General features: G+C 45.5%; 1 protein-coding gene across 1 annotated transcript in view; it reads left to right on the top strand.

The window, feature by feature from the left end:
* Positions 1-237: 237 nt before the first annotated feature.
* Positions 238-22,819, top strand: part of GLDN (gliomedin) — a gene marked incomplete at its 3' end in the record, with an annotated part of 52,092 nt that continues 29,510 nt past the window's right edge. The window contains exon 1 of the mRNA XM_081106624.1: positions 238-612. Coding sequence (XP_080962750.1) covers positions 250-612 — 363 coding nt within the window. The 5' untranslated portion in view covers positions 238-249. The remainder of the gene's footprint in view (positions 613-22,819) is intronic.

Below are 22,819 nucleotides of genomic sequence, written 5' to 3'. Positions count from 1 at the left end.
AGCCCTTTCTACCCCTCCCTCGCGGGCCGTCCCCACTGGCTCCTCTCCCCCTCTGCACACCTCCGCCCGCCGGTCCCTCCGGGCTGCTCGGGCGCCACTGCTACTGTCCCCCTACCCGCCCCGCCAGCCGGGCCAAAGGGCGGCGTGACTCACGGCGCTGCCACCAGCCCACGGCTGGCCCGTGGCGTATAAAGGCTGCCCCGGCGCGAGGCCGCCCAGCCCGGTCCGGCCGCCCGAGGTGCGCAGAGCATGGCCCGGAGCGCGGAGCGAGGCTGCGGGGGCGCGGGCTGGGGGCTGCGCGGCGCCCTAGCGGCCGTGGCGCTGCTCTCGGCGCTCAATGCCGCGGGCACGGTGTTCGCCCTGTGCCAGTGGCGCGGGCTGAGCGCGGCGCTGCGGGCGCTGGAGGCGCAGCGGGGCCGGGAGCAGCGCGAGGATGGCGCCCTGCGCGCCTTCCTGGAGGAGTTGAGTCGCGCGCCGCGCCGGGCGCCCCCGCCACCCCGGGACCCCGCGGGCGCCGCGCGCAACAGGCGCAGCCACGGCGGGGAGCCCGTGCCGCACCTCCGCGCCGAGAGCCAGGACATGCTGATGATGATGACCTACTCCATGGTGCCGGTAGGCGGGGCTCGGGCCCCGTGGCGCCCCTGCCAGGGTGGGCGGCGGGCAGTGCGGGAAAGAGCCCGGACGCCCTCTCCCCGCTGGCCAGAGGGCGGGGCGCTGTGCGGCCGAGCCCCGGAGGGTGTCTCTGGGGTCAGTGTTCAATGGGGAAGGGTCGTCGTTGAGTCTGCAGATAAATGAGGGCTGTAGAACGTGTTTGTAAGAGCCTACTTTCCTTTGTAACTTTGGACAAAAGTTTTCACCTTCCGGCGTGAAGGGAGCCATGGCAGTCCAGGGCTCTGCCGGTGCAACGCCCTGGCCCCCTGAGAGCAGGGAGGCCGCATTTCTGAAAGAGTGCGGACTTCTTCAACCAAGGGATTCTTTTCCTGGCATAATCTAGTGGTCTGGTTTTTCACCTGCCTCGGCCCGCCCCATGTCATGAGATTGCTGACCTAATTGTCTGTGTTTAAGTGAAAACAGTCAGCCCTAATTTTACCAACCACCTAGGACCTTGTTGCTGAAAAAGTTGCTCCTAAGCATAATACGGCTTTCTTACATTCAGTTTCAAAGCTGAGGCTCTAATATGTGCTCCAGGGAGTCTAGAACTCCAGAAATTGCTTGCAGGTGGTGCATGTGGGGAGAGGCTGTAGCTTCTCATTCTCTTTCCAAAGGGGCTCCGTTGCACCCCCCCCCCCCAAAAGGTTTAAGAAGCACTGCTCTAAGGAGAGTCCTTAAAGCAAAGCCCCATTTTTTTCCAGTTCTAAGTTTCTTTGATTTTGCTGATTTTAACTCAGTAATTATCTAACAATTACAAGTAGATCACATTGCTGTTCCCCATTCCATTTTATTACCCATTACAACACCGTGATCTTATTTCACTTTATAATTACAAAGATTTCAGTTCTGTCACCTCAAGTCAAGTGTGAGGAATAGTTTGGAATCCTAGGTATTTGAAGATCAATCCACTTAATGCTTCTGTTATCACAGAAGCTTTTAAGCGTTTCAGCTTTTAAATATCTTATATGAACTGAAATGCTTTTAAACCACATGGAAGTATTACACACTACACACACATCTATTGAGAGGTCAGATTCTTCCATCCCTGGCTTCATTTTTTTTAAACCCATAAATATTTAAAAATCGGGGCCTAAGCAGAAACTTCAAAACCTTCAAAAATGAAGAAATATCATTAGGGGAATTTGCTCTTTCTCTTGTCTCTCTACTGTGGGCTTTGAGGGTTGTGTTTTCTTTTTTAAACCCTCCAAGAGGATGCATCTAAGCATCATCGTTTTATATTTTTTTAATCCTGCTTTTAAGGTAGAGACTTATGTATCCAAATTGTAGCCTGTTCAGTCACTAACTCAAGAACATTGACTCGTTTCTGTGTCAAACTTAAAGCTAAATTTAACTACCATCACCTGCTCTATTACAGGTCAGCGAGCATGAATATCACATTTGTCAGGCTGAGAAATGGGCGTGCTTTGACTATTTAGAGTCAATGAGAGAATTTCCATGCAGTCCAGGCAGTGGTTGCCAGCCAGTGGTCCGAAAGATTGGCGACTGCTGGTCCTGGGAAGGCAACCATCATATTGCTGGCTTTCCTCTTAGGAGTAGTTCTCAAACGGTAGGCATATTAAAAATAATTCCAGGGCTCCCCCCTCAGACATATAGAATTGTAATTTCCCACCTTTCGACCCCCTCGGTGAGTTTGATGCAGGTGGCTCAGGTGCCACACTGTGAGAAACGCTACTCTAGACCACTGCTTCTCTAACTTCAATGTGCATATGAATGTCTTAGGGGTCTTACTAAAATGCTGATTCTGATTCAGAAGGTCTAAGTTGGGACCTCAGATTCTGCATTTCTAACAAACCTCCACTGACACCAAGGCTGCCAGTCTGAGGACCACACTTTGAGTAGCTGGGTTCTAGAGCAGTGGTTGCACACTGAAGTCGTATGGGGAGCTTTAAACATGACTGATGCATAGATGTCACCCCCAGAGATTCTGAACTAATTGTTAAGGGTGCCGCACGCCTGGGGTGGGTGCCCACTCCCCAGCAGGAAGGACTTGGACATGCCTTCCTGATGGCAGAGCTGCCTTAGCATCTCTCTCTCACTGGGTCTCCCTTGAGGCCTCTGCTTCAGGCAGAGGAACCAATTTTATTACTGAGAAGCCCTTTACTCCCCCCCCCCCCCCGCCCCAACATCCTCCCTCTTCACCTTTACAAATTTTTCTCATCTTTATTTTTCTTAGAACAGAGAATTATTTAGATGAGGAAACAGTTTTTAAAAAAAGAACTGTCCTAGGGCAGTTCCTCTAGTAGAAAAGGTTGCTAAGAGAACTATTTAGTGCACAGCATGACAGAGGTGTACACACGTCCTAAGGCTGAAGTCTACACCTTCCCCGCCCTTTTATACAGCACCAGTAGGTCTTGAATGAGGGGAAGATCAGAGGTCCCCTCATTGAGGTCACCACATGTCCTTAGAGATCTCAGAACAAAGAAGTAAGTTGTATGCAGATTAATATCACTTTGAAGTCCTCCAGAATGGCTCATTTATCCATGATGAGCCTCCTTAAGCTAACAGATAATTCAGAGTTCTGTGCTTTGGGCTGAAAGTACGTGTACTCAGCATGGTGATTCTGGCTAGCACATTCTGATCAGAGATCGGTTGGCAGCTGTAAGTGACTTTGTTACAAGGGCAACATAACTAATTATTAAGTACAGTTAGTTTGGAATTGCCAAGCACATTACATCTTTAAAGTAAGTGGGTGCTTTGAAGGAAAGTAATAAAAGGGGCCCTGGGAACCTAGATCAGTAATGGGAACTCCTGTAGGAGATGCTGTTCTGCCTGGGCCCCATCTGCCCACTTCTCTCTCACTTCTCCTCCCGTCAGCTGCTCTCTCTCATTCCAGGTCTCCTTGCTGATGTTCTGGTAGCTTTATCATCCTGCCCAAAATCTAGGGTTGAGCATCCAGTAGGAAGAAAGTTTTGCTTCTCACAGTGTGCACCTTAAGTTCTAAATGGATCAAAAATTTACATTTAAAAATAATGAAACTCTATGCTCAAAGTCACTGATCATTAGAGAAATGCAAATTAAAATGACAATGAAGTATCACCTCATACCTGTCAGAATGGCTACTATCAACAAATCAACACATGGCAAGTGCAGCGAGGATATGGAGAAAAAGGAACCCTAGTGCACTGCTGGTGGAAATGCAGGCTGGGGCAGCCACTGTGGATAACAGTATGAAGTTTCCTTTAAAAATTAAATATGGAACTGTCATTTGACCCAGTGATCCCACTTCTAGGAATATATCCTAAGAAACCAATCAGAAAGAACATATGCACCCCTATGTTCATAGCAGCACAATTTATAATTGCTAAGATCTGGAAACAGCCCAAGTGCCCATCAGTAGATGAGTGGATAAGAAGCTGTGGTACATTTACACCATGGAATACAATAAAAAAGAATCTCTTACCCTTTGAGACAGCATGGAGGGACCTGGAGGGTATCATGCTAAGTGAAATAAGTCAGTCAAAGAAAGACAAATATCACATGATCTCACTCATATGTGAAATCTAATGAAACAAACTGATGAAGGGAGTGAATCCAGAGATTTGAAGCATGGAACAGAGTGCAGAATCTCAGAGAGAAGGCAGGGAAGGGTTAGCGGATGGGAGATAATCAACCAAGGACCTTGTATGCATATATGCATGGCCCATGGACACAGACAATGGGTGGTGAGGTCCTAGGGCGGGGGCAATGGTGGTGGTGGGGTCAATGGGGGGAAAAGGAGACCTATGTAATACTTTCAACAATAAATAATTATTTTTTAAAAAATTAAAAAATAAAATAAAAATAATGAAATTCTAAAATTACTAGAAGAAAATGTGAGTAACTTCATTTTAAAATCTTGAAATGGGGAAGAGCTTTTTTTCAAACTATAACTTGAAAGCCAGAAACAAACAATAAATAAATAAAACTTAACATTTAAAAAGCACACACAACAATCACAAAACGTCTGTGTAGCAAATAAAAAGAAACAAGCACATGCCTTAAACAAAGGCAAAGATAAATGACAACATGGAAAAAATATTTGCAGCTCATATCATAGATGCAGAGCTAAACTTCTGATGTATATATATAACCACTCCTAGAAGATGGTAAGGGAAAAAAAAAACAACAAGAAGAATAAGTAAATCAGCAACAGAAATAGGAATCCAATAGGAAAATGGAACACAGTTCTCATGAAAAAAAAAATGCAAATGTCTCTTAAACACATGAAAAAGAACTCGATTTAAAAATGCAAATTATAACTGCCCTGAATAATGTTTACCTGTCAGAATGACAAAACTACAAACATTTGACAACACATTCTGTTGAGGAAATAGACATGCTTTTGCATTGGGTTTGGGATGCAAAATGGTGCAACCCTTGTGGAAGGCAATTTGTCAATACCTGGAAAAATGACAAATACATTTATCCTCTGACCCAGCAATTTCACTTATGAGAATTTATCCTGCACAGCAGACTATCCCCTATGAAATGACATAAGCATATAGTTGTTCACTGCACAATATTTGTAATTGCAAAAGACTTTTAACCTGTGTCCACCAGTGCAGGACTAGTTGAATAAATTGACCTATACCCTCACGGGGATACTAGGTGGCTGTGAAACAAGGATGAGGAAATCCTCTCTGTATGGCTGTTGGAACAATCCCCAGAGCCTACATAATTTTAGTGAAGAGAGCAAGGCAGAGAAAAGTATATGTTGTGTTACTTTGTGTAAGGAAGAAGAGGAAAGATAAATGAAGAAATAAAAGTACTTACTTAGGGAAGGTAGGAATGTGTGGGAAGAGCCTTGCACTGTATAGTTTTGTGTATTATTTTGACTTTTGAACCATGTGATTGTGTTACTTTTTTGGAGTGAAAGGCCATAAGCACAAGGTTACATGGCAGCTGCCACCAGGCTGCGGGATGACAGTGTGTAGGGACTGCTGCCTGAAGTCATGTGCCCTTGCCGAGTGGCTCAGTCGGTTGGAGTGTTGTCCCATACACCAGAGGGTTGCAGGTTTGATTCCCAGTCAGGCACATACCTAGGTTGTAGGTTCAGTCCTTGAGGGAAGCAACCAATCATTCATATTCTCTCTCTCTCTCTCTCTCTCTCTCTCTCTCTCTCTCTCTCTCTCTCTCTCTCTCCTTCCTTCTCCTCTCCCTTCCTCTCTCTGGAATTAATAAATAAAAAGCATACCCTCGTGTGAGGATTTAAAAATAAAGTTTGTGTGTGTGTGTTTTTTAAAAAAGAGAAGCTCTTGCTGATTGTTGCCATATAAGAACTAGAGCTCAATGTGCCTGGTCCTTTGATTTTTTTTCAAGAAAAGTAAAAAAATAAAAATAAAATCTGACTTTTTATATGAACTTGCTTGGCTTTTAAATATTGACAAAAATTCCCCCAAAATGTTTTTAATTGGCTGACAGCGTTGGCTAAACAACACAGAGTCAGGGGCCATGTTACAGCTTCCAAGCTTAGCTTGCAGCAGCCTCATCTTACAGTGTCATGAGTGGTTTTGAACAAAAATGGCTTCATTTAGCTCAAGCACGACTCCATGCCACCCAGTTATTCCCAACCTGATTCTGGTAGGACAGCAGTAGCGGTGCCATCGTTGTTGTTGGTTGATGAGTGGAGATGGCTTTTTGCCTTTGGTTTGGTTTGGCTTTTGGTTTTTTGGGCTTTTTCTAAAAGTCAACCCCACCTTCAGTGGATGGAGATTTCCCTTCACTGTGGCTTTTCAGAAGCATATGCTCCGATTCTGAGGGTGGTTCTCAAGGAGGAGATTCCAGTTGTGTTCAGCAGTAACTCATGATTGTAACAGACAGCTTTTCATGATGACCGCTATGAGGTACACGTGTATGGATCTATACGTTATCTTGTTTAAAGGGGGGGGGGGATCATATTCCCCATAGTCACAGCTCCTATTTGCATGGATGCTATCGTCCCTTGAAGGCTGTGCCAGGGCTTACCTCCCCTTCCACCCCTTGGCCTGGGTCACTTCCAGGTGGTGTAAAAGCTGAGGATTTAGACCTTGGGTCAGCACACTATGGCCTAGGGGCCAAACCCAGCCTGCTGCTGGTTTTTGTACAGCCCACAAAGTTATGGTTTTCTCATTTAATGGTTAGGGGGGAAAAAATCAAAAGAATGATATTTCATAACATAACCATAAATGAAGTTTTATTGGCACACAACCATGCCCATGTGTTTACGTATTGTCTGTGGCTACTTTCTCACGAAACAGCAGAATTGAGTAATTGCAACAGAGACCATATGGCCCACAAAGCCTAAACTATTTTCTGTCTGGTCCGTTGCAGTAAACTGTTGTCCATTAGAACAGAGGGGCACTAGGGGTCATTCCTTTGGAGAGCCCAGCTACTAAATCAGGACTGTTCGAGCATCGGTTAACCCTGGGTTTTAAGACCTCCCAGAAGAGACCTAACCCAGGGCAGAGCTGACCTGAGAGTGGGGCTACACTCTGGAGGGAGGCTGGCTTCCCCAGTCAGGTACAGTCAATGTTAGGACAGCGTGAAACACCCATTAATCCCACAGGTATTGTCTCAGACCTCATCTGTTCTCTTCAGTTGAAGGAGAGAAATTTATAACCCGCAGGTCCTACAGGATGGAGTGGCACTGATGAGAAATCAGGTACAGCAGGACAAAAAAAGGCAGGACTGCCTAAGCCATAAACCCACATGCAGAGCCTGGGAGGGGCAGCTCATAGCAGCATGTGCATATGGGCACTGGGATGTCACACCTGTCACGGTGTGGGTGGTTTCTAGGTCAGAAGCTATGTTTTTGTGTGTCAAATAAGGGTGGGGGTGAACTTGAAGGTGCATCTCTGCAAAGATGGTGTCTCGTGTTGGTACTGTTGGACATACATAAACCTAACTCGTCTATCAGGTCATGGTGGTATGTTGAGAAAGACAGGAGAGAGCTGGCACTTTAGCACTTGCTTCAGATACTTGCTTCGTCAACACAAATTCTGCACACATGCCGATAAAATATTCAGTGTAGATGTATGGTTATCATGACTCTCTAAGAACATATGTAAGGAACAAGTGGGTCAAGACTAAGCATCTGGACCTATGAGAGCAGGGCAATTGTACTGACCACATGGATGGCATTAAACCATTTGGACCCGTTCCCAGATGCTGGAGCTGTTAATACACCCCTAGACTCTTTCTAGCCAAAACAGCAGGGGTGAGAGCAGAAGGAACAAGCCTACTGGGCCTTTAAACCTGAGCAGGATGGATCTTAAAGGGCCTGATGAATCACCTCCTCTTTATCTACTGGAGCCCTACCTCTTCTCCAAACCTCATTGCCACTGTGCCAGGGGTAAAATGGGTTTTCCCCTTTGGAACCCAAAACAAATGCCCCACCTGAGAAGTGCCACTCCACTCTGGGGAGACAGCAGAACCCCTTAGACCAGCCCGTCACTTAGGGGCACTGACCAGTAGACCACAGGCTGAGAGGTCCTTGGACAGAGGGCCCTTTCTGGGTGAGTTCCACAACTCAGATCATGGGTCTTCCAGTGCCAAGGGCTTGTTCATCTCCTGAGGGCCCTTGTCCCAGGATCTCTCTCCGGTGGGTCCAGGCTTATCCCCACGTGGTGCTGCTGCTGCCTTCAGCCATTGTGTCCCTGCCCTTAACATGAACAACCTGGGAGTCTTTCTTTCACTGTTAGGTCCCAACCAAATTCTCTCTACCTGATGCTTCCCTGAGGTATGTTGTAGTGAGCAGCCTGGCCCGGGGGAGCGGGGGTGGGTGGGGGGTGGTGGGGGGCGGGTGGGGGGGTCAGGTGAATTCACATCCTGGGCTCACAGCTCAGTAGCTGGGTGACTGGCAAGTCTTTTAACTTCTCCAAGCCTGTTTCCTCATCGGTAAGACTGAGATAATAGTACGCCGCATAGAGCTGTTAGGAGTTTTAAGGGAAATGCTGTTGGTAAAGTACAAGAGCCTGGTCTAGTCAGGTTCCCCTTAAGTGTTCATTGTTGCTGGTAAGATTAATCACTACTTATCATGAGCCCTTCTTGCCCCATGCGCTCGGCATTTTATTTCTGGGTTTATTCTTTATCTCGAATCCCTCAGAATGCCAAGTTGTGTGTTCATAGGTGCTTCTATCAGCCACTGCTTCAGGATAATATTTGGCTTCTTCAAGCCTAGATCAGCATTACACCAACCGAAATTATCTTGTCATTGAAAACAAAAGAGTTAGCCTTGATATGGCCAGAGGGCTTCTTCGTCTGTCCTGGATTTCCTGGGCAACCACCCCTGTGCATGGCCACTGGTGACGAAGGTTGACACCCACTGACAGAGTCATCTTGACCCCAATTCTGACTGGCTCCACTGTTGTTAAATTCTGTTCATTTCTATTTGGTGGCAGTCCTAAAAAAAGTTTTGGATGCTTTTATTTGGAAAATTGACAAAATATAAGTGGGAGGTAGAGCAAAAACAATTTCTAAGAAAGGAGAACAATTTGCTTTACAGGGGGAAAGAGCAAAGGGTCTCCTGTTCTCCAGGATATGGTTACCTGTGTGGGAACCATCAACAGTCTTTAGATCTGATAAAACACAGTTATCAGTTGGGGGGTGAGGGGGAAGACATTCTTTTTTTGCTGACATTCCTCAAACTCCCCTCCCCTTCCCCCAAAAAGAAATCCTTGTCCAAATCGAGTTGACATTCAAACTTAATTTCCATGCATTTTATCTACAGACTAAAGGTCATGCTGTGTGAAACAAGCCGAAGCTTTTAGGTTGTGATTCTGCTACAAAGGGAGCATTTTCCAGCCCATCAGTTGCTTTTATGTAGCTCTTTGGGTTTTAACAGCTCTGTATTTTAAGAAGATATAATTTGCTTCTAGTTTAACTAAAGTTTAAGACATAATTTTCTTTAAAGGTGGAATTGAAACAACAGGGCCAACTAAAGATCATTTAAAATGCAATTTGTGGAGTTTGTTCTGATTGCAGTAGATAAGTAACCCCTTTGTCTGCCGCTGAGAAAAAGTTTCTTGTGCTCACCCAAGTGCAGGGAACTTTGGAGACGCTGCCTGGGCTGTTTGTAAAAACTGTGAAGCACTTGGGAACGTGTTGTGGGTAACTGTACTCAGCCTCAAATGATGAGCTGGCAACTACAAAATCATTCCTGTTTTTCGGTAACACTAGTGGGTGAGTGTTGGAGTCTGGAATCCTTTTCACTCAAAGGCAAAAAAGAAAAATAAAAAAGTCCTTTACATGCATGCAGCACCTGAGGACCTTGGAACCAGTCCCTCGGAACAGGAAGACCTCTAGAGGAAAGTGAGATGTGTGATGAGCATGAGGGCAGTCCAGGAGAGAGAAAACCAATTCTCACTGAAGTGATGAAGGAAGATTTCACAGAGGAGATAGAACTTGAAATGGGCAGTGTCGGGTTGGTGAGATTTGGGCAGGCAAGGAGGGCCAATCATCCCCAGCACAAGTAATAACTTGAGCCAAGATCTAGGGACTGGAATGAAAATTGTGCGGGGCTAGAAGAGCAAGAGGCCAGGCAGGCCTTCCTGCACCGGGAAGTGTGGGTGGGGGGTGGGGTGGAACTGAGGGTGGCTGGGTGAGAGAGAGCCTTGAATTTCCACTTTTGAGAAATGAATGTGATGCACAGTTGGGACTATTGTAGACCCTTCGCCAGCGGGGAGCCTTGAGAAAAGTGGTTTTATAGGAATGATTTGGTGATGTAATAGAGGAAAGAATGGATAGGGGAGAGGCCAGAGGCAAGAAAACAATTAGAAAGCTATTGCCTTAGTCCAGGCAAGAAATAACTTTGGTCTGGCTAAGGTGGTGGCATCAGAAATGGAGAGGAAGGTATATATCCTCAAAATATCAAGAGAGAAGAATGAATTGATCTTGGTAACTACAAATGTAGGAAGGAGAAATGGTCCATCTGGTCCAGACCCATCCCACACTGAGAAGGGTGGTGGCACCAGGGCCAAAATTGAGGAAGCACAGAAAGGGGTTAGTTTGGAAGTGAGGATGCTGAATTTGAGACTGAATATGAGATGAAAAGAAAGAAAAAAAAGGGGGGGAGGAAAATGGAGGAATGAGAGTACTCAGGGAGAGGAGAACTTCCTGCTTCTAAGAAGAACTCTGTCTGCTTCCTGAATGAGGTCTTTGCAAGTCTAAAAAGTAAAAGGCAGAGCCCAAAGCCTTTACAATGAGTGCTGGAATCATATGGTGTATGTTAACGTGGGATCCTCTATTAGCTGTGTGACCTTTAACAGGTCACTCAACCTCTCTGTGTCTCTCAGTTCCCTCATTCTTAAGAGAGCATTGATAGCAGTATCTACCTTAGGGTTATCATAAGGATTCAATTCAATAATCCATGAAAAGTCCTTAGCATGTTTCCTAGAACTCAGTATGTGTTAGCTTATTGTTACTGATATTTTAGTATTTCTCAAATGCAACCTTTCTGTGATTCAGGGATTTTTGGAGTCTTATAATGAAAACAATGGAGATGGGATCCACAGAACTTGCCAGAGAAAGGCAGATGCTAGGATGACTCTAAAGTTTGGTGACTGGGGAAACGCACAGACCTCTAAAAAGAATGTTGTTTCCAAGATAGTTGTTTTTCTGGTTGATGGGTTCAAAAGGAAAAATATTTTTTAGACATCAGATTTAGGGAAGTTATTTATAGTAATCATAATTTGCAAATAGTTTTATGTATGCCCAAGGTGAACTCATACATTTATTCTTTCATTGACTAAATCTTTTGGGAGCCCTTATGAATGGCATGTTTGCCAGACCAGTGATCCCATTCAGCCAGTGTTATGATGCTAACAGCATCAACAGTTATTTTGTGGGTGAGCAACTCACCCTAAGGACCTTCTCCAAATGTTTTCTGGAGTAATCACTCATAGCTCTTCCCTGTGCTGAGGGAGGAAGGGGCTGAGCAGGGAGTAGGTCGACAGAGCGTCTTCACAGCTGTTTTTGCTGTGCACAAAGAATGCCACGGGGCAGAGTCTGGGGATAATGGTTTAATTCTGTGTCCATTCCCCCAACATCAGACAACTTACTTAACTATGATTCATGTACACTTTTCTGACTATAAGGTGAGGATAAGAATGCTTAGATAAGATCAGAAATTCTCTAAAGATGCTTGTTGAAGGGAACAGTGTGAGCACAACATGTTGTTATTAACAGTTAGTGAAAGATTATTCCAGGAACACTCCTGCTTCAGAAAACTGCATTAGAAGCCTGGGGGAGACAAGTGATTCTCAACTCTCTTCAAAACACTCATCTCTTTCTCCCCTAACTCCTTCTGCACTTACTTGTCTGTATCGCACAACTAAAACCCAGTCTCTGTACAGTTGGGGTCTCTAATTTGTCACCTTTAGTCACCTTGTCTCTTTAAATATAGCTCATTGTTCTTTGCTGTGCCCCTAGTGAGATATTTGATGACAACCTCTTCACAAATGAATTCATCCACAACTCAACAAGTGCAAATATAAACTAAGCCCACTTTCTGAATCCGGTTTCTTGACATGCTAAGAGTTTTAAAGGTGGATCCTGAAGCATTTTTTAACTTCCTTCCTCAGAATTCATGCCACCCACCAAATAGGAGATGGTGTCAGGTATTGGAAAGACTGACTTAGGTGTCTTCTCTGTCAGAAATTTATTCATTCATTCAACACAGTTTCTGAGCACCTACTATGCCCCTAGGCCAGCCGTGGGCAAACTACGGCCCTCGGGCCGGATCCGGCCCGTTTGAAATAAATAAAACTAAAAAAAAAAAGACCGTACTTTTTTATGTAATGATGTTTACTTTGAATTTATATTAGTTCACACAAACACTCCATCCATGCTTTTGTTCCGGCCCTCCGGTCCAGTTTAAGAACCCATTGTGGCCCTCGAGTCAAAAAGTTTGCCCACCCCTGCCCTAGGCACTATAGTGGGTACAAGAGAAACAGTATGAATAATGCATACAAATCCCCATCCTCTTAGACTCTTTAAAAAAATATGTTTTTGTTGATTTTTAGAAAGAGAGGAAGGGAGATGGAGAGAGAAGCAGAAACATCTACGAGAAACATTGATCTGCTGCCTCCTGCATGCCCCCGACTGGTAATTGAAACGACAACCTCTTGGTGCATAGGATGATGCTCAGCCAACTGAGCCACACTGGGCACCATCCTCTTAGACTTCATGTTTTTTTCAAAGTGGGGGGGGGGGGGAACGGGGCAGATGGCCAGGCATAAACCAAAGTAAATTACCTACAATATTAGAAGAAGATAAGAGTTATGCAGAACCATGAAGTAGGGATGAGGTTTAAAGGGGGGAAGGGAAGATGCAATTATGTCATTTTGGTGGGGAAGGCCTCACTGAAAAGGTGACATTTGAGGAAAAACTTGGAGAAAATGAGCCAAGCGGATATCTGGGGAAGGGCCGTTCAGGTAAAGGGACTAGCAAATGCAAAGGCCCTGTGGTGGGACTGTGTCGGGGGAGCTCAAGGAACAGCCAGGAGACTGGAGCGGAGTGGGTGGGAGGGAGTGCTAGTAAAGGAGGTCAGAAAGATAATTGTGGGGGGAGGAACAAGGGAAGCAGTTCATGTCGGACCTCGTAAGCTGTTGTAAAGATATTGGCCTTTATGGGGAGTCTTTAAAGGATTTTAGGCAGAGAAGTAACATGATCTGACCTGCCTTTTCAAAGAATCATTATGCTGAGACTAGACTCTGTGTGGGGCAGTGGAAGCAGAAAGGCCATTAGTATAGCTATTGCATTAATCCAGGTGAAAGACAATAGTAGTTCAGACCAGGGTGGTAGCAGCAGAGATGGCAAGAAGTGGACAGTGTCTAGATATGTCTGATGGTGGAGTAGATGGGATTTGCTGACAGCTTTAACATGAGGTGTGAGATGAAGGGGTAAGAATTAAATGACTTCAAGGTTAGTGGCCAAGCAATGGGAAGATAGAATTGTCATTCAGCGAGATGACAGAACTGCAGGTGGAACAGGACTGAGGGGAGTGCCAGGAGTTCAGGGTGGGGCATGTTCACATTATTTCCATTAGATGTCCAAGTGAAGCTGTTGAAGAGGCAGCTGCATACCAGGGTAAGATTGGGTCAACGTTGGAAGTGTACGAGGAAATAGGAGAGATGCTGAACTTGAGAATACTCATTCCCTGGACACAGGGAGGCTCTAACTAAGAGTCAGTCTACTCCTTATTAAACCCAAACTTTCTTTTAAAAAAAAGCTCTTTTATAAACAAATTAAATCAATTAACTGAATTGTGAGCCTTTGGTGCCAGAGATTTTGTCTTACTTTTATTTTTTTTTAAATATATTTTTATTGATTTCAGTGAGGAAGGGAGAGGGAGAGAGAGATAGAAACATCAATGATGAGAGAGAATCATTGATTGGCTGCCTCCTGTACCCCTGCCCCCACTGGGGATCAAGCCCACAACCCGGACCTGTGCCCTGACCGGGAATTGAATCGCGACCTTCTGGTTCATAGGTCAATGCTCAACCACTGAGTCACACCGGCGGGCCTGTCTTACCTTTATAAGCACAGGGTCCGACTTATGAAGTGTTTGCTGATGAATAAATAAATATTTCTAAATCAGTCAGAAATATCTTGGAAAGGAGTTGAAAGGAAACCTTTTTACCAAATAAGCAACATATAAGTCAATATAACATGCTCAGTGCCTGTTCTGGGCAGTGTGGGTGCATCTGTGGGTGAGGAGGAGGAGCAACAGCCCCCAAGGAATGTATCGGCTAATGGGAGGGAAAAGACAAATCCTCAAACACTTCGGACACAAAGAAAAGGATAATAGAATCTTAAGAGAAGTAAGAATAAAACATCCAGTGGGCGATCAGGAAAGGTTTCAAGAAGGAGGCGGCATTTGAGCCATGCCTGGAAGGATGGGCAGGATTTTAGAAGCAAGGGCTGGAGCAGGGAAGAAGGCAGTTGAATGGCAGATGGTTCATTTTACCTGGAGCATGATAGAGGTAGACATAAAAATATCTAAAAAGTCAGCGCTGGCCATGTGGCTAGTTGGTCCCATACAACGAAAGGCCACGGGTTTGATTCCCAGTTAGGGCACATAGCCAGGTTGCAGGCTTGATCCTGGTCAGATGCATATGGGATGCAGGAGGCAACCGATTGATGTTTCTCTCCCTCTTCCTTCCACTCTCTCCAAAATCAATAACAGCATGCCCTCGGGTGAGGATTAAAAAAAAAAAAAAATGTCTGAAAAGTCTTTGCCTTCATTCTTGAAACTTATTTTGAGTTTAGAATTGGAAATGTTATCAGAAATGTCCCTAATATTTCCCCTTTATTGCATGTTCTAAGCAGTTTTATTATGCCTTAGCATCATTTTCTTCACATTTCTTGTGCTTGGATTTTATTGGTCTTGTTGGAGATAGAGGTTTATGGTTTTTATTAAATTATAAAAAGATGCCTACCTGGTATTGCTCAGTGGTTGCGTGTTGACCCAGGAACCAAGAGGTCCCCAGATCAATTCCCCATCAAGACACATGCTTGGGTTGTGGGCCTGATCGCCAGTGGGGGGGTATACAGGAGGCAGCTGATCAATGATATTTCTCTCTCATCAATGTTTCTATCTTTCAATCCCTCTCCCTTCCTCTCTCTCTAAAAAAAAAATTTTTTTTGAAAGTTTTTATTAGGCTTCTTGAAGCTGTCCCACAGCTCACTGATAATCTGTTCACTTTTTAATCTTTTTTTCTCCATGTGCTTCATTTTGACTCGTTTAATGGCTGCATGCAGCTCACTAATCTTCTGCAGTGCCCAAACTGTTCTTAGTCCCATTCAGTGTCCTCTTCACCTCAGACACTGTAATCTTCATCTCTAGAAATTTAAATTCAGTGTTTATATATTTTTTATGTTTTTATTTAACATGTTCAATCTTGCCTCTAGCTTCTTGAACATTTGGAATGCAGTTTAAATAGCTATTTTATTGTCTCTGTCTACAAATTCCTTTATATAGGTCATTTCTAGATGGATTTCAATTGACTGATCTTTTCCCCCTCATTATGGGTTGTGTTTTCCTGCTTCTTTGCAGGCCTGGTAATTTTCTATTGGGTGCTAGACATTGTGAATTTTACTTTGTCGGGTCCTATTGCTCAATTGGACGCCTTCTAATTGCCAAGGGGAAGAAACACAGCCTTGGGTAAGTTCCACATGGCTGACCAACCTACAAATGACACATTCCAACCTCGTACCAAAAAGGTCCAACTGTCTAACACTGGAGTAATAAATCAAAGGAAACACAAAAAGAACAGAAGATAAATCCAGGAAGATCAGGAAGGGAGGGTGGCCATTTCTCCTGCCTGTGGACAGATGAAGAATTTACTCATTCACAGCTCACTATGTGGAAAGCTCTGGGCTATTTGGTGCAGTTATAAAAATAACTAAATTGTATTCTTCCCTTGCCTTAGATCTTAAATTAGTGAGGAATAAACAAGTAATCAGGCAATGGCAGGAGTGCCCCAATGGGGGAGGTCCGGATGCTGTGGGACCACATAGGACACCTCTAATCCAGGACAGGAGGAAACACTTCTGGGAAAGTGACACCTAAGCTACACCTAGGATGGTACATGATGTGAGAGAATGGCTGGGGGTTTTATAACTTTCTTCTGATTGTGAGTGTGTCCTTTATAGTAAGTTAGGAAATACAGAAAAGTATAAATATTATGATTTTTAAATCATTTTGCAAATTAATAAGTTGATGTAGCATGGTAACTTGTGGAGAAGCTACCCTATGATCCTTTTTACTTTGTAAACTTATACATTTATAAAAAAAAAATCATCAGGAAAAGGACATAACGATCCCCACCTCTTTAGTCAGAGCTCAGTTCTCAAGGTCTGAGCTTACAGGGAGCTTTCCGGGGAAGGAGGGGGATGGGTAAGAGAGAAAATGCAGGACAGGCCCTTGTTTTGATGGCACAGATAGAACTTGTCAAAGTGTGGGTAGGGCCATCCATCTACATCAAGAAGACCTGTGAGAATCTGTTTAAAAAGCTGATGTCTGAGCCCCACACTGGGTCTCCTACATCAGAACTGATGGAGGCTGAGCCTGGGAATCTGTATGTAAATTGCTCCCTAGGTGATTCTAATAAGCCCTAAATTGGAGAATCATAAACCTGGAATTTGGCCAGAATGGGTGGGAGAAGGGATTAGAGCAAGCATGTCAAACTTTCGGCCTGCAGGCTGCATGCCTCATTTATTTGGCCCGTGTTAGCCTTTGAGTTTGACATGCTTGGATTAGAGGGTTGGTAGTTCAAGGTTTAAAAGAGGAGGGCTGGAAACCCTGACAGTTGGACCCCTAACAGCAGGGAGGGGCTGCAGGTGTTTGATTATGGTGAGCTAAATTATTTTTCATATTTATTGGTTATTTGAAATTTTTCATTGTGTGTTTGGTTCATTCATGTCTTAGCTTATTTTTTAATTTTTAAAAATATTTTTCTTACTAATTTATAAATAACCTTTTATAGGAAAGTTATTAGTTTTTTGTGTATTACACATGTAGCCATATTTTCCCCTTAATGAAGTTTATTAACATTTATTGAGAACTTATAACTCACCAGATGCTATGCTAAGATCTTTAGATATGTATGTCAAAACTATCTGAGGTGGGCACCATTATTATCATTACTAGATGCCCAGTGCAGGAATTCGTGGCGGGTGGGGTCCAGCCGACCCGGTCCTAATCCAGGCAGATCAGGGCTGTGGCTGTGAGGAGGAGGAGATGGCAGGAGGTCGGGCGGCCCACCTGCCCCAATTGGGGCCCAATCAGGGCCAGACCAGCTGGGGGGAGGGGCCGCAGGTGATTGGCCTGTGGCCCCACCCCTTATTGGTGTAGGGGGTGATTGGGGGCCAGCGGCCTGGGGGAGGGGCTGCAGGAGGTTGGCCGGTCAGCACCACCCCCTATTAGAGTTGGGGGGGGGGGGGGGCAACCAGGGGCGGGGTGGCCAGGGGGAAGGGCCACAGGGGGTTGGCCATCCATCCCACCATCAATCGGGGTGGGAGAGGCCAATCAAGGGTGAGGTGGTTGGGTGGAGGGGTCACGGGAGGTTGGCCACTAGCCCCACCCCCATCAGGCTGGTTTGCTGGCTGCAGTGGGAGTCATAGCGACCAGTCATTCCGGTCATTGCAGCATTCCGGTCGCTGGCTTTTTATATATAAAGATTGACATTCCCATTTTACAGACAGGTCACTGAGGCTTAGAGAGGTTAAGCATCCTGTTCATGGTCCCAGAGCCAGTGAGTGAAGGAATTAGAAATCAGAGCAGACAGAGCGGGTCTGACTCCAAAGCCCATGTTCTTCGGCCGTGGGTGTTATCTCCCTTTTACATTTGTTTCTAGGCCTTTTCATGTTTATACATTTTCATGTCATCAAATCTGTAAGGCCTTTCCTCTATGGATTCTTCTTCTGCTCCCTTGCTCAGAATGTTCTTTCCTACCTCAAGATCCAAGAGTCACCTCTGTTGTCTCATGGTTACACATCATTTCATTTGAAAGCTATTCCATTGCATTAGTATGTGTTTAAAATGTATGCACATACTAGTACTTTCCCCTTTAAGAAACAATTGGCCAGATAAGTTGTAAAATTGCTGGACTCAAAAATAGGCAATTTGCAACATAACAACTTCTTAAAAATAAAGTGCAGACAAGGATTTGAGATTAGTAACTTGATATTTGGCTGCTATTTTTCCTTTTATGTGGGGAGAGAACTGCCTCAAGATGGACGCAGCAGGACCAGACAATGCCACCCATCTCCGTGTTGTCTCCTGGAGGGAGAATGGCCCAGCACCAGAGGTGGTGCCAGCAGGAGTCCATGCTGCCAGTGACTCCTCAGGAGGAGCAGCAAAAGGCCTGACCGTTCCCAGGGTGCAGCCCAGAGGTAGCCGCCTGAACTGCAGACGGGACAAGGCTAACTCTGGGGCTTGTTGGCCCTTGAGGAGCTCCTGGTGGGAGAAGGGAAAGGTTAGGAAGGAGGTTACAGTGACCAACGGCAGCTTATATTTAGTGGGTTAGGACACTTACCTATTTGTATCTGGTTATTTCCACAAATCCTACTCTGTGTTACATTTTTAATTCAGTTGATAACCTGGTCTGGTAATTGGACTTTGGCTAAATACTTTTATAAAATAGTATGAATTGGTTTTCGAAGTGCAAAATCAGCTGATTTATATTCAAATCATGAAACAACATACGGAATGGTTTTTATAAGGACTCCCTCCTCTACTCCTCACAGTCATTGCTGGGGTATGGCCATGGGTCCTATTTTTGTCAAGGGCTGGGGCACTCACGCAGGGTCCTGGGCAGTGCAGTAGCAACACCAGGCACCTGCCACCCCTGTTTGCCCCGGGGTCAGGCCTGAAGATACACCTGGGGGAGAACATACTCCTTCGGGGACTTCTGTCCTGCAGTGTTGGATGTCTCCAGTGTTAATAAATGCCAGGCTGGGCAGTTCCCCAAGGACCTAATCCCAGCTGTAAGTAATTTTGCTGGAGACCTTGGGTGAGGGCATTTGCTGGAACTGCCCCCCTGCAACTGGGATTGTTGAGTCCTGAGCCCAGACCCGCTGCCTCAGTGTCTGTGACTTCCCAGCCTTTGCGTGCAAGGCTCATGGATGGACTCCAAACCAACCCTCGTTAATTACTTGCTCAGCACTTTATTAGTGAACCCAGGCAATGGCCGAGGCAGGGTGAGAAGGAGAGCTCTGCAGGCTGTACTCAGCTCCAGCAATTCAGTTCAGCCCATGGAACCTACTCAGCCAATCCAGTGCCTCAGGGACGAATAGTCTGACCCCTGCTCCTCGCAGGGCAGGTTGGTCTCCACCCCCATCCTAATCCACTTCGCAGAGCAAGAGGAGCTGGCGAATACCATGTTTCCCCCATGGCATGGCATTTTCAGGGATGTGTGAGTCTCCTTTTGCCAGTCTCCGCCTGGCTGACCCAACCTGGCCAGTCCTGGGTGCCTCTCAAGAGAGCCTGGAAGGTGTGTGTTATTCCCCCACAGGCCAGGGGCAATCCATGGTTCTGGTTTTTTATTAATGTTGATGTGGGGCAGGAGGAGGACAGCCCTGTGTCAGGGGCCCTAATAGGAGAAGCCTAGCATCTCTGAGCTCCTGTTTTCTAGGGATTAGTGGAGTGTCTGCCAAAGTGACACTTTCCTAAGCAAACAGGCACAAAGAGAAACAGGTAACCAACCGCCTGCTAGATACTCAGCTCCCACACATGTTACTGGGAACATCATTGATTGAGGAGCACATTTCCCACCCAGTGGAGTGAGTAATCAATAGTGAAGTGTTTATTGAGTACCTACTGTGTGCTTGATGGCGTTCTAATGGGGGGAAAGGGAATGGATCAGTGAAAGGGGCAAACAGAAAAAGGATGGAACAGCCCTACCGAGTATAGCCTATCTGGTTAGAAGCCAAAGTAATGCACTAAATGTGTGCCAACTCCCAGCCACACAGGGATGCTGCTGGGCCCAGGAGGGGGCAGTCAGTGGGAATCAGGATCTTCGGGGAAGTCTGGGCAGGACTCAACTGGGCTCTGAGGATCCCAAGCAGGATGAACCCACACGCGCATTCGGCCCCAGGCTGTTGATGTGGGGTGACCAGGGCTGGCTCACTTGAGCTGACAAATGCCTGGACCTTGTCTGGCCTTCCTGTCGGGCCCCAGAACTTCACTTCCGTACAGACAATCCCAGTTACTGTTGGGGTTTGCAGATTGTTGTCACCATGTCTTGGCCCCAGTGTGAATTCCTGCCTTTCCAAGGGATGAGCTGACCCCAGCCAGCTTCAGACCCTCGTGAGGGACTCCTCCAACACCCGTAGGCCAACTATCAGGTACAGGCAGCGGGGCCACCACATCTGTAGGCCCATCTCTGCAGTACAAGGAATCTCAGTCAATGGCAGGCTGATTATCAGCTCCCTAGGGCTGTTTCTAAAAGATCATTTGCATGCACATAATAAATCAACTTGCATAATTCAGGAGAGTCATAAAGACTACTCATCTGTCTCAGAAAAATAGAATTGAAGTTACAAAATAGGTCAGATCTGAAAGGTAACTTAGAATTGAAAGTGTCCCGGCTAGCAGACAGCAGGGAGCCTATGCTTGGGAGCTTCAGAGGAGCCAGCGAGCAAGCGCTGTTTTAGCCACTGCAGACCAGGCCAAGCTGGCCACGGCAGGCACGTTCACTCCCTTACTTTCTCATGAATCAGTCCTGAGAGTAAAATGCTTCAGGAAGGGAGTTCTAGAGGGCAGCCAACCTGTTACCAAGGGGTTTTATGTTCAGGTCAACAGCGGCAGCTCTCTGCACTTAGCTCTATTCATTCTGATGAGAAATACGTTTGATTAAACCTTTCACTTTTGCATGGGAAAGATTTCTCAAAACTGACGCATTTTCAATTAGTAAAAATCTAATATTCCATTCATATTCGAATTAAACTACAGCAAACATTAGTTTCTCACATTGAATTCAGGCCATTTGTTTTGCAAAGGCTAGACAGTATGGAAAAGTAGATGTGGGGGGAAGTAATACTCAGCTGGGAAGCTGGGGATGAGCCCAGGCCAGCTACTCCACTCGCTTTCTCTGGACCTCAGCTTTCTCATCCCTGTTCCTCCGACTCTAGGTCTCTGGGTGTTCCTCCCCACCTCCTCCCTGTATCCCCCGTGGGAGCAGTGTTTGAATCCCTCTGTCTAGTCTAACCTTCTCATTTTACAGATAAGTACTGGTAAGGCCAAGCCCCACCCCAGCTCACCCAGAGTAGCTCCATTTTTGTGTTTTATATTTTTGGGTTTGGCCATTGATGTGGGAAAAAGAAAACTCTCATGACTAATGATGAACAATTTGAAAATCACTGGACTAGACAACTGTTCTAGTTCTTTCCATATTTATTTGCCTAGAAGCAACAGAGATCTAAGTTGTTCTGAGTGATGGGGGTAATTGTGAAGGCGAGATATTTGGGTTCCCATGGAAAGCTGGATCATTAGGTTCACATAATGCTGTCGCTCTGAATTACTCAAAACACCGCGAAGGAAAAATCACCAAAGTAAAATCCTAACCCATCTGTTAAAACTGTATAAACTAAGAAGCAAAAATCTTCTTTGTATCCTTAGTCTCCAGGAGAAAAAAAATCTCAGTGAATGGTTTGGTTCATGACCCTCCCAACTTTTTCCTGTGATTATCCAGACATATCTAGATATTCTTTTCAATCAAAAAGTTGTTTTGTGTTATGTGGCCTGGGCTGTACCTTGCTTTTATTACTTGGCAGTATGTGAAGACTATTTTTCCAGATTAGTCCATTTAGAGCTACATCATTTATCTTTCTCCATTTAACAAGTGCCTGTTGATGAACATTTAAGTTGTTTGTATGCTTTTATCATCATAATGTTGCCATGAGCATTCTTGTCCAGATATCTTTATATACTCTTCCTACAAAGGAGATTCCTAATTCATAGCATTTTCTTTCTAATAGAAACTGCCAAATTATGTCCAATGTCTTTTTAGTTGGATTTAAAGTCAGCTCATGCCATCTGATGCCAGATTAGCAGGAAGTCCATTATTTTTCTTCGGGGGCCCCTTCCTTGCCTATGAATTGTCCATGAATCCCAGGAGCACTACTAATCCAGTGAGACCAGTTCTATGTTCAGCGAGGAACCAGGAAGTTCTGGTCAGGCCACTGGCAGGACCCATTCTGGCTCTTTTCTCCCATCACTAGCATGCGTTGTCGATGCTGACAAGTCCCCTACAGTGTGGTGTGTCCTTGTCCACTGCTGTATTGACTTTTCATTGGGAAGATGACCCTTACCCGCCACAGCCTTCCTTCCAGGGAGACAATTCCAGCTCTTCCGTGACATGCTGACCAAGGTTGTGCTAAGCCTGAGCTCTCGGGGATGCTGTTCTTTCTGTTGCACTCAGGGGGCAGCTGTTGTTCCCATAGAATGTGTCCTCCAAGCTCGTGTAGCTGGGTTGGGAGGGCTTCCCACCAGAGCTATGGACCTTTCCTATGCCTCACCCACCCTCTTCCCAACACTGTCGGATTCTCATATCAGAAACCCCGGTTAACAACTGGTCATCGCCTCCTCTCAAGGTCAGCTCTCCCTGGGAGACCACTGATGTGCTTTCTGACTTGAACCCTGTCTACCCCATGAAGTTCTGGGCCTGGAGTCAGGCACTGTTCTCTG

This window comes from Myotis nattereri (assembly GCF_964212035.1).
Source record: "Myotis nattereri genome assembly, chromosome: 1".
Lineage (NCBI taxonomy): Eukaryota > Metazoa > Chordata > Mammalia > Chiroptera > Vespertilionidae > Myotis > Myotis nattereri.
Note: the sequence above shows the minus strand (reverse complement) of the source record. Positions and strands in the feature narration are given on the sequence as shown.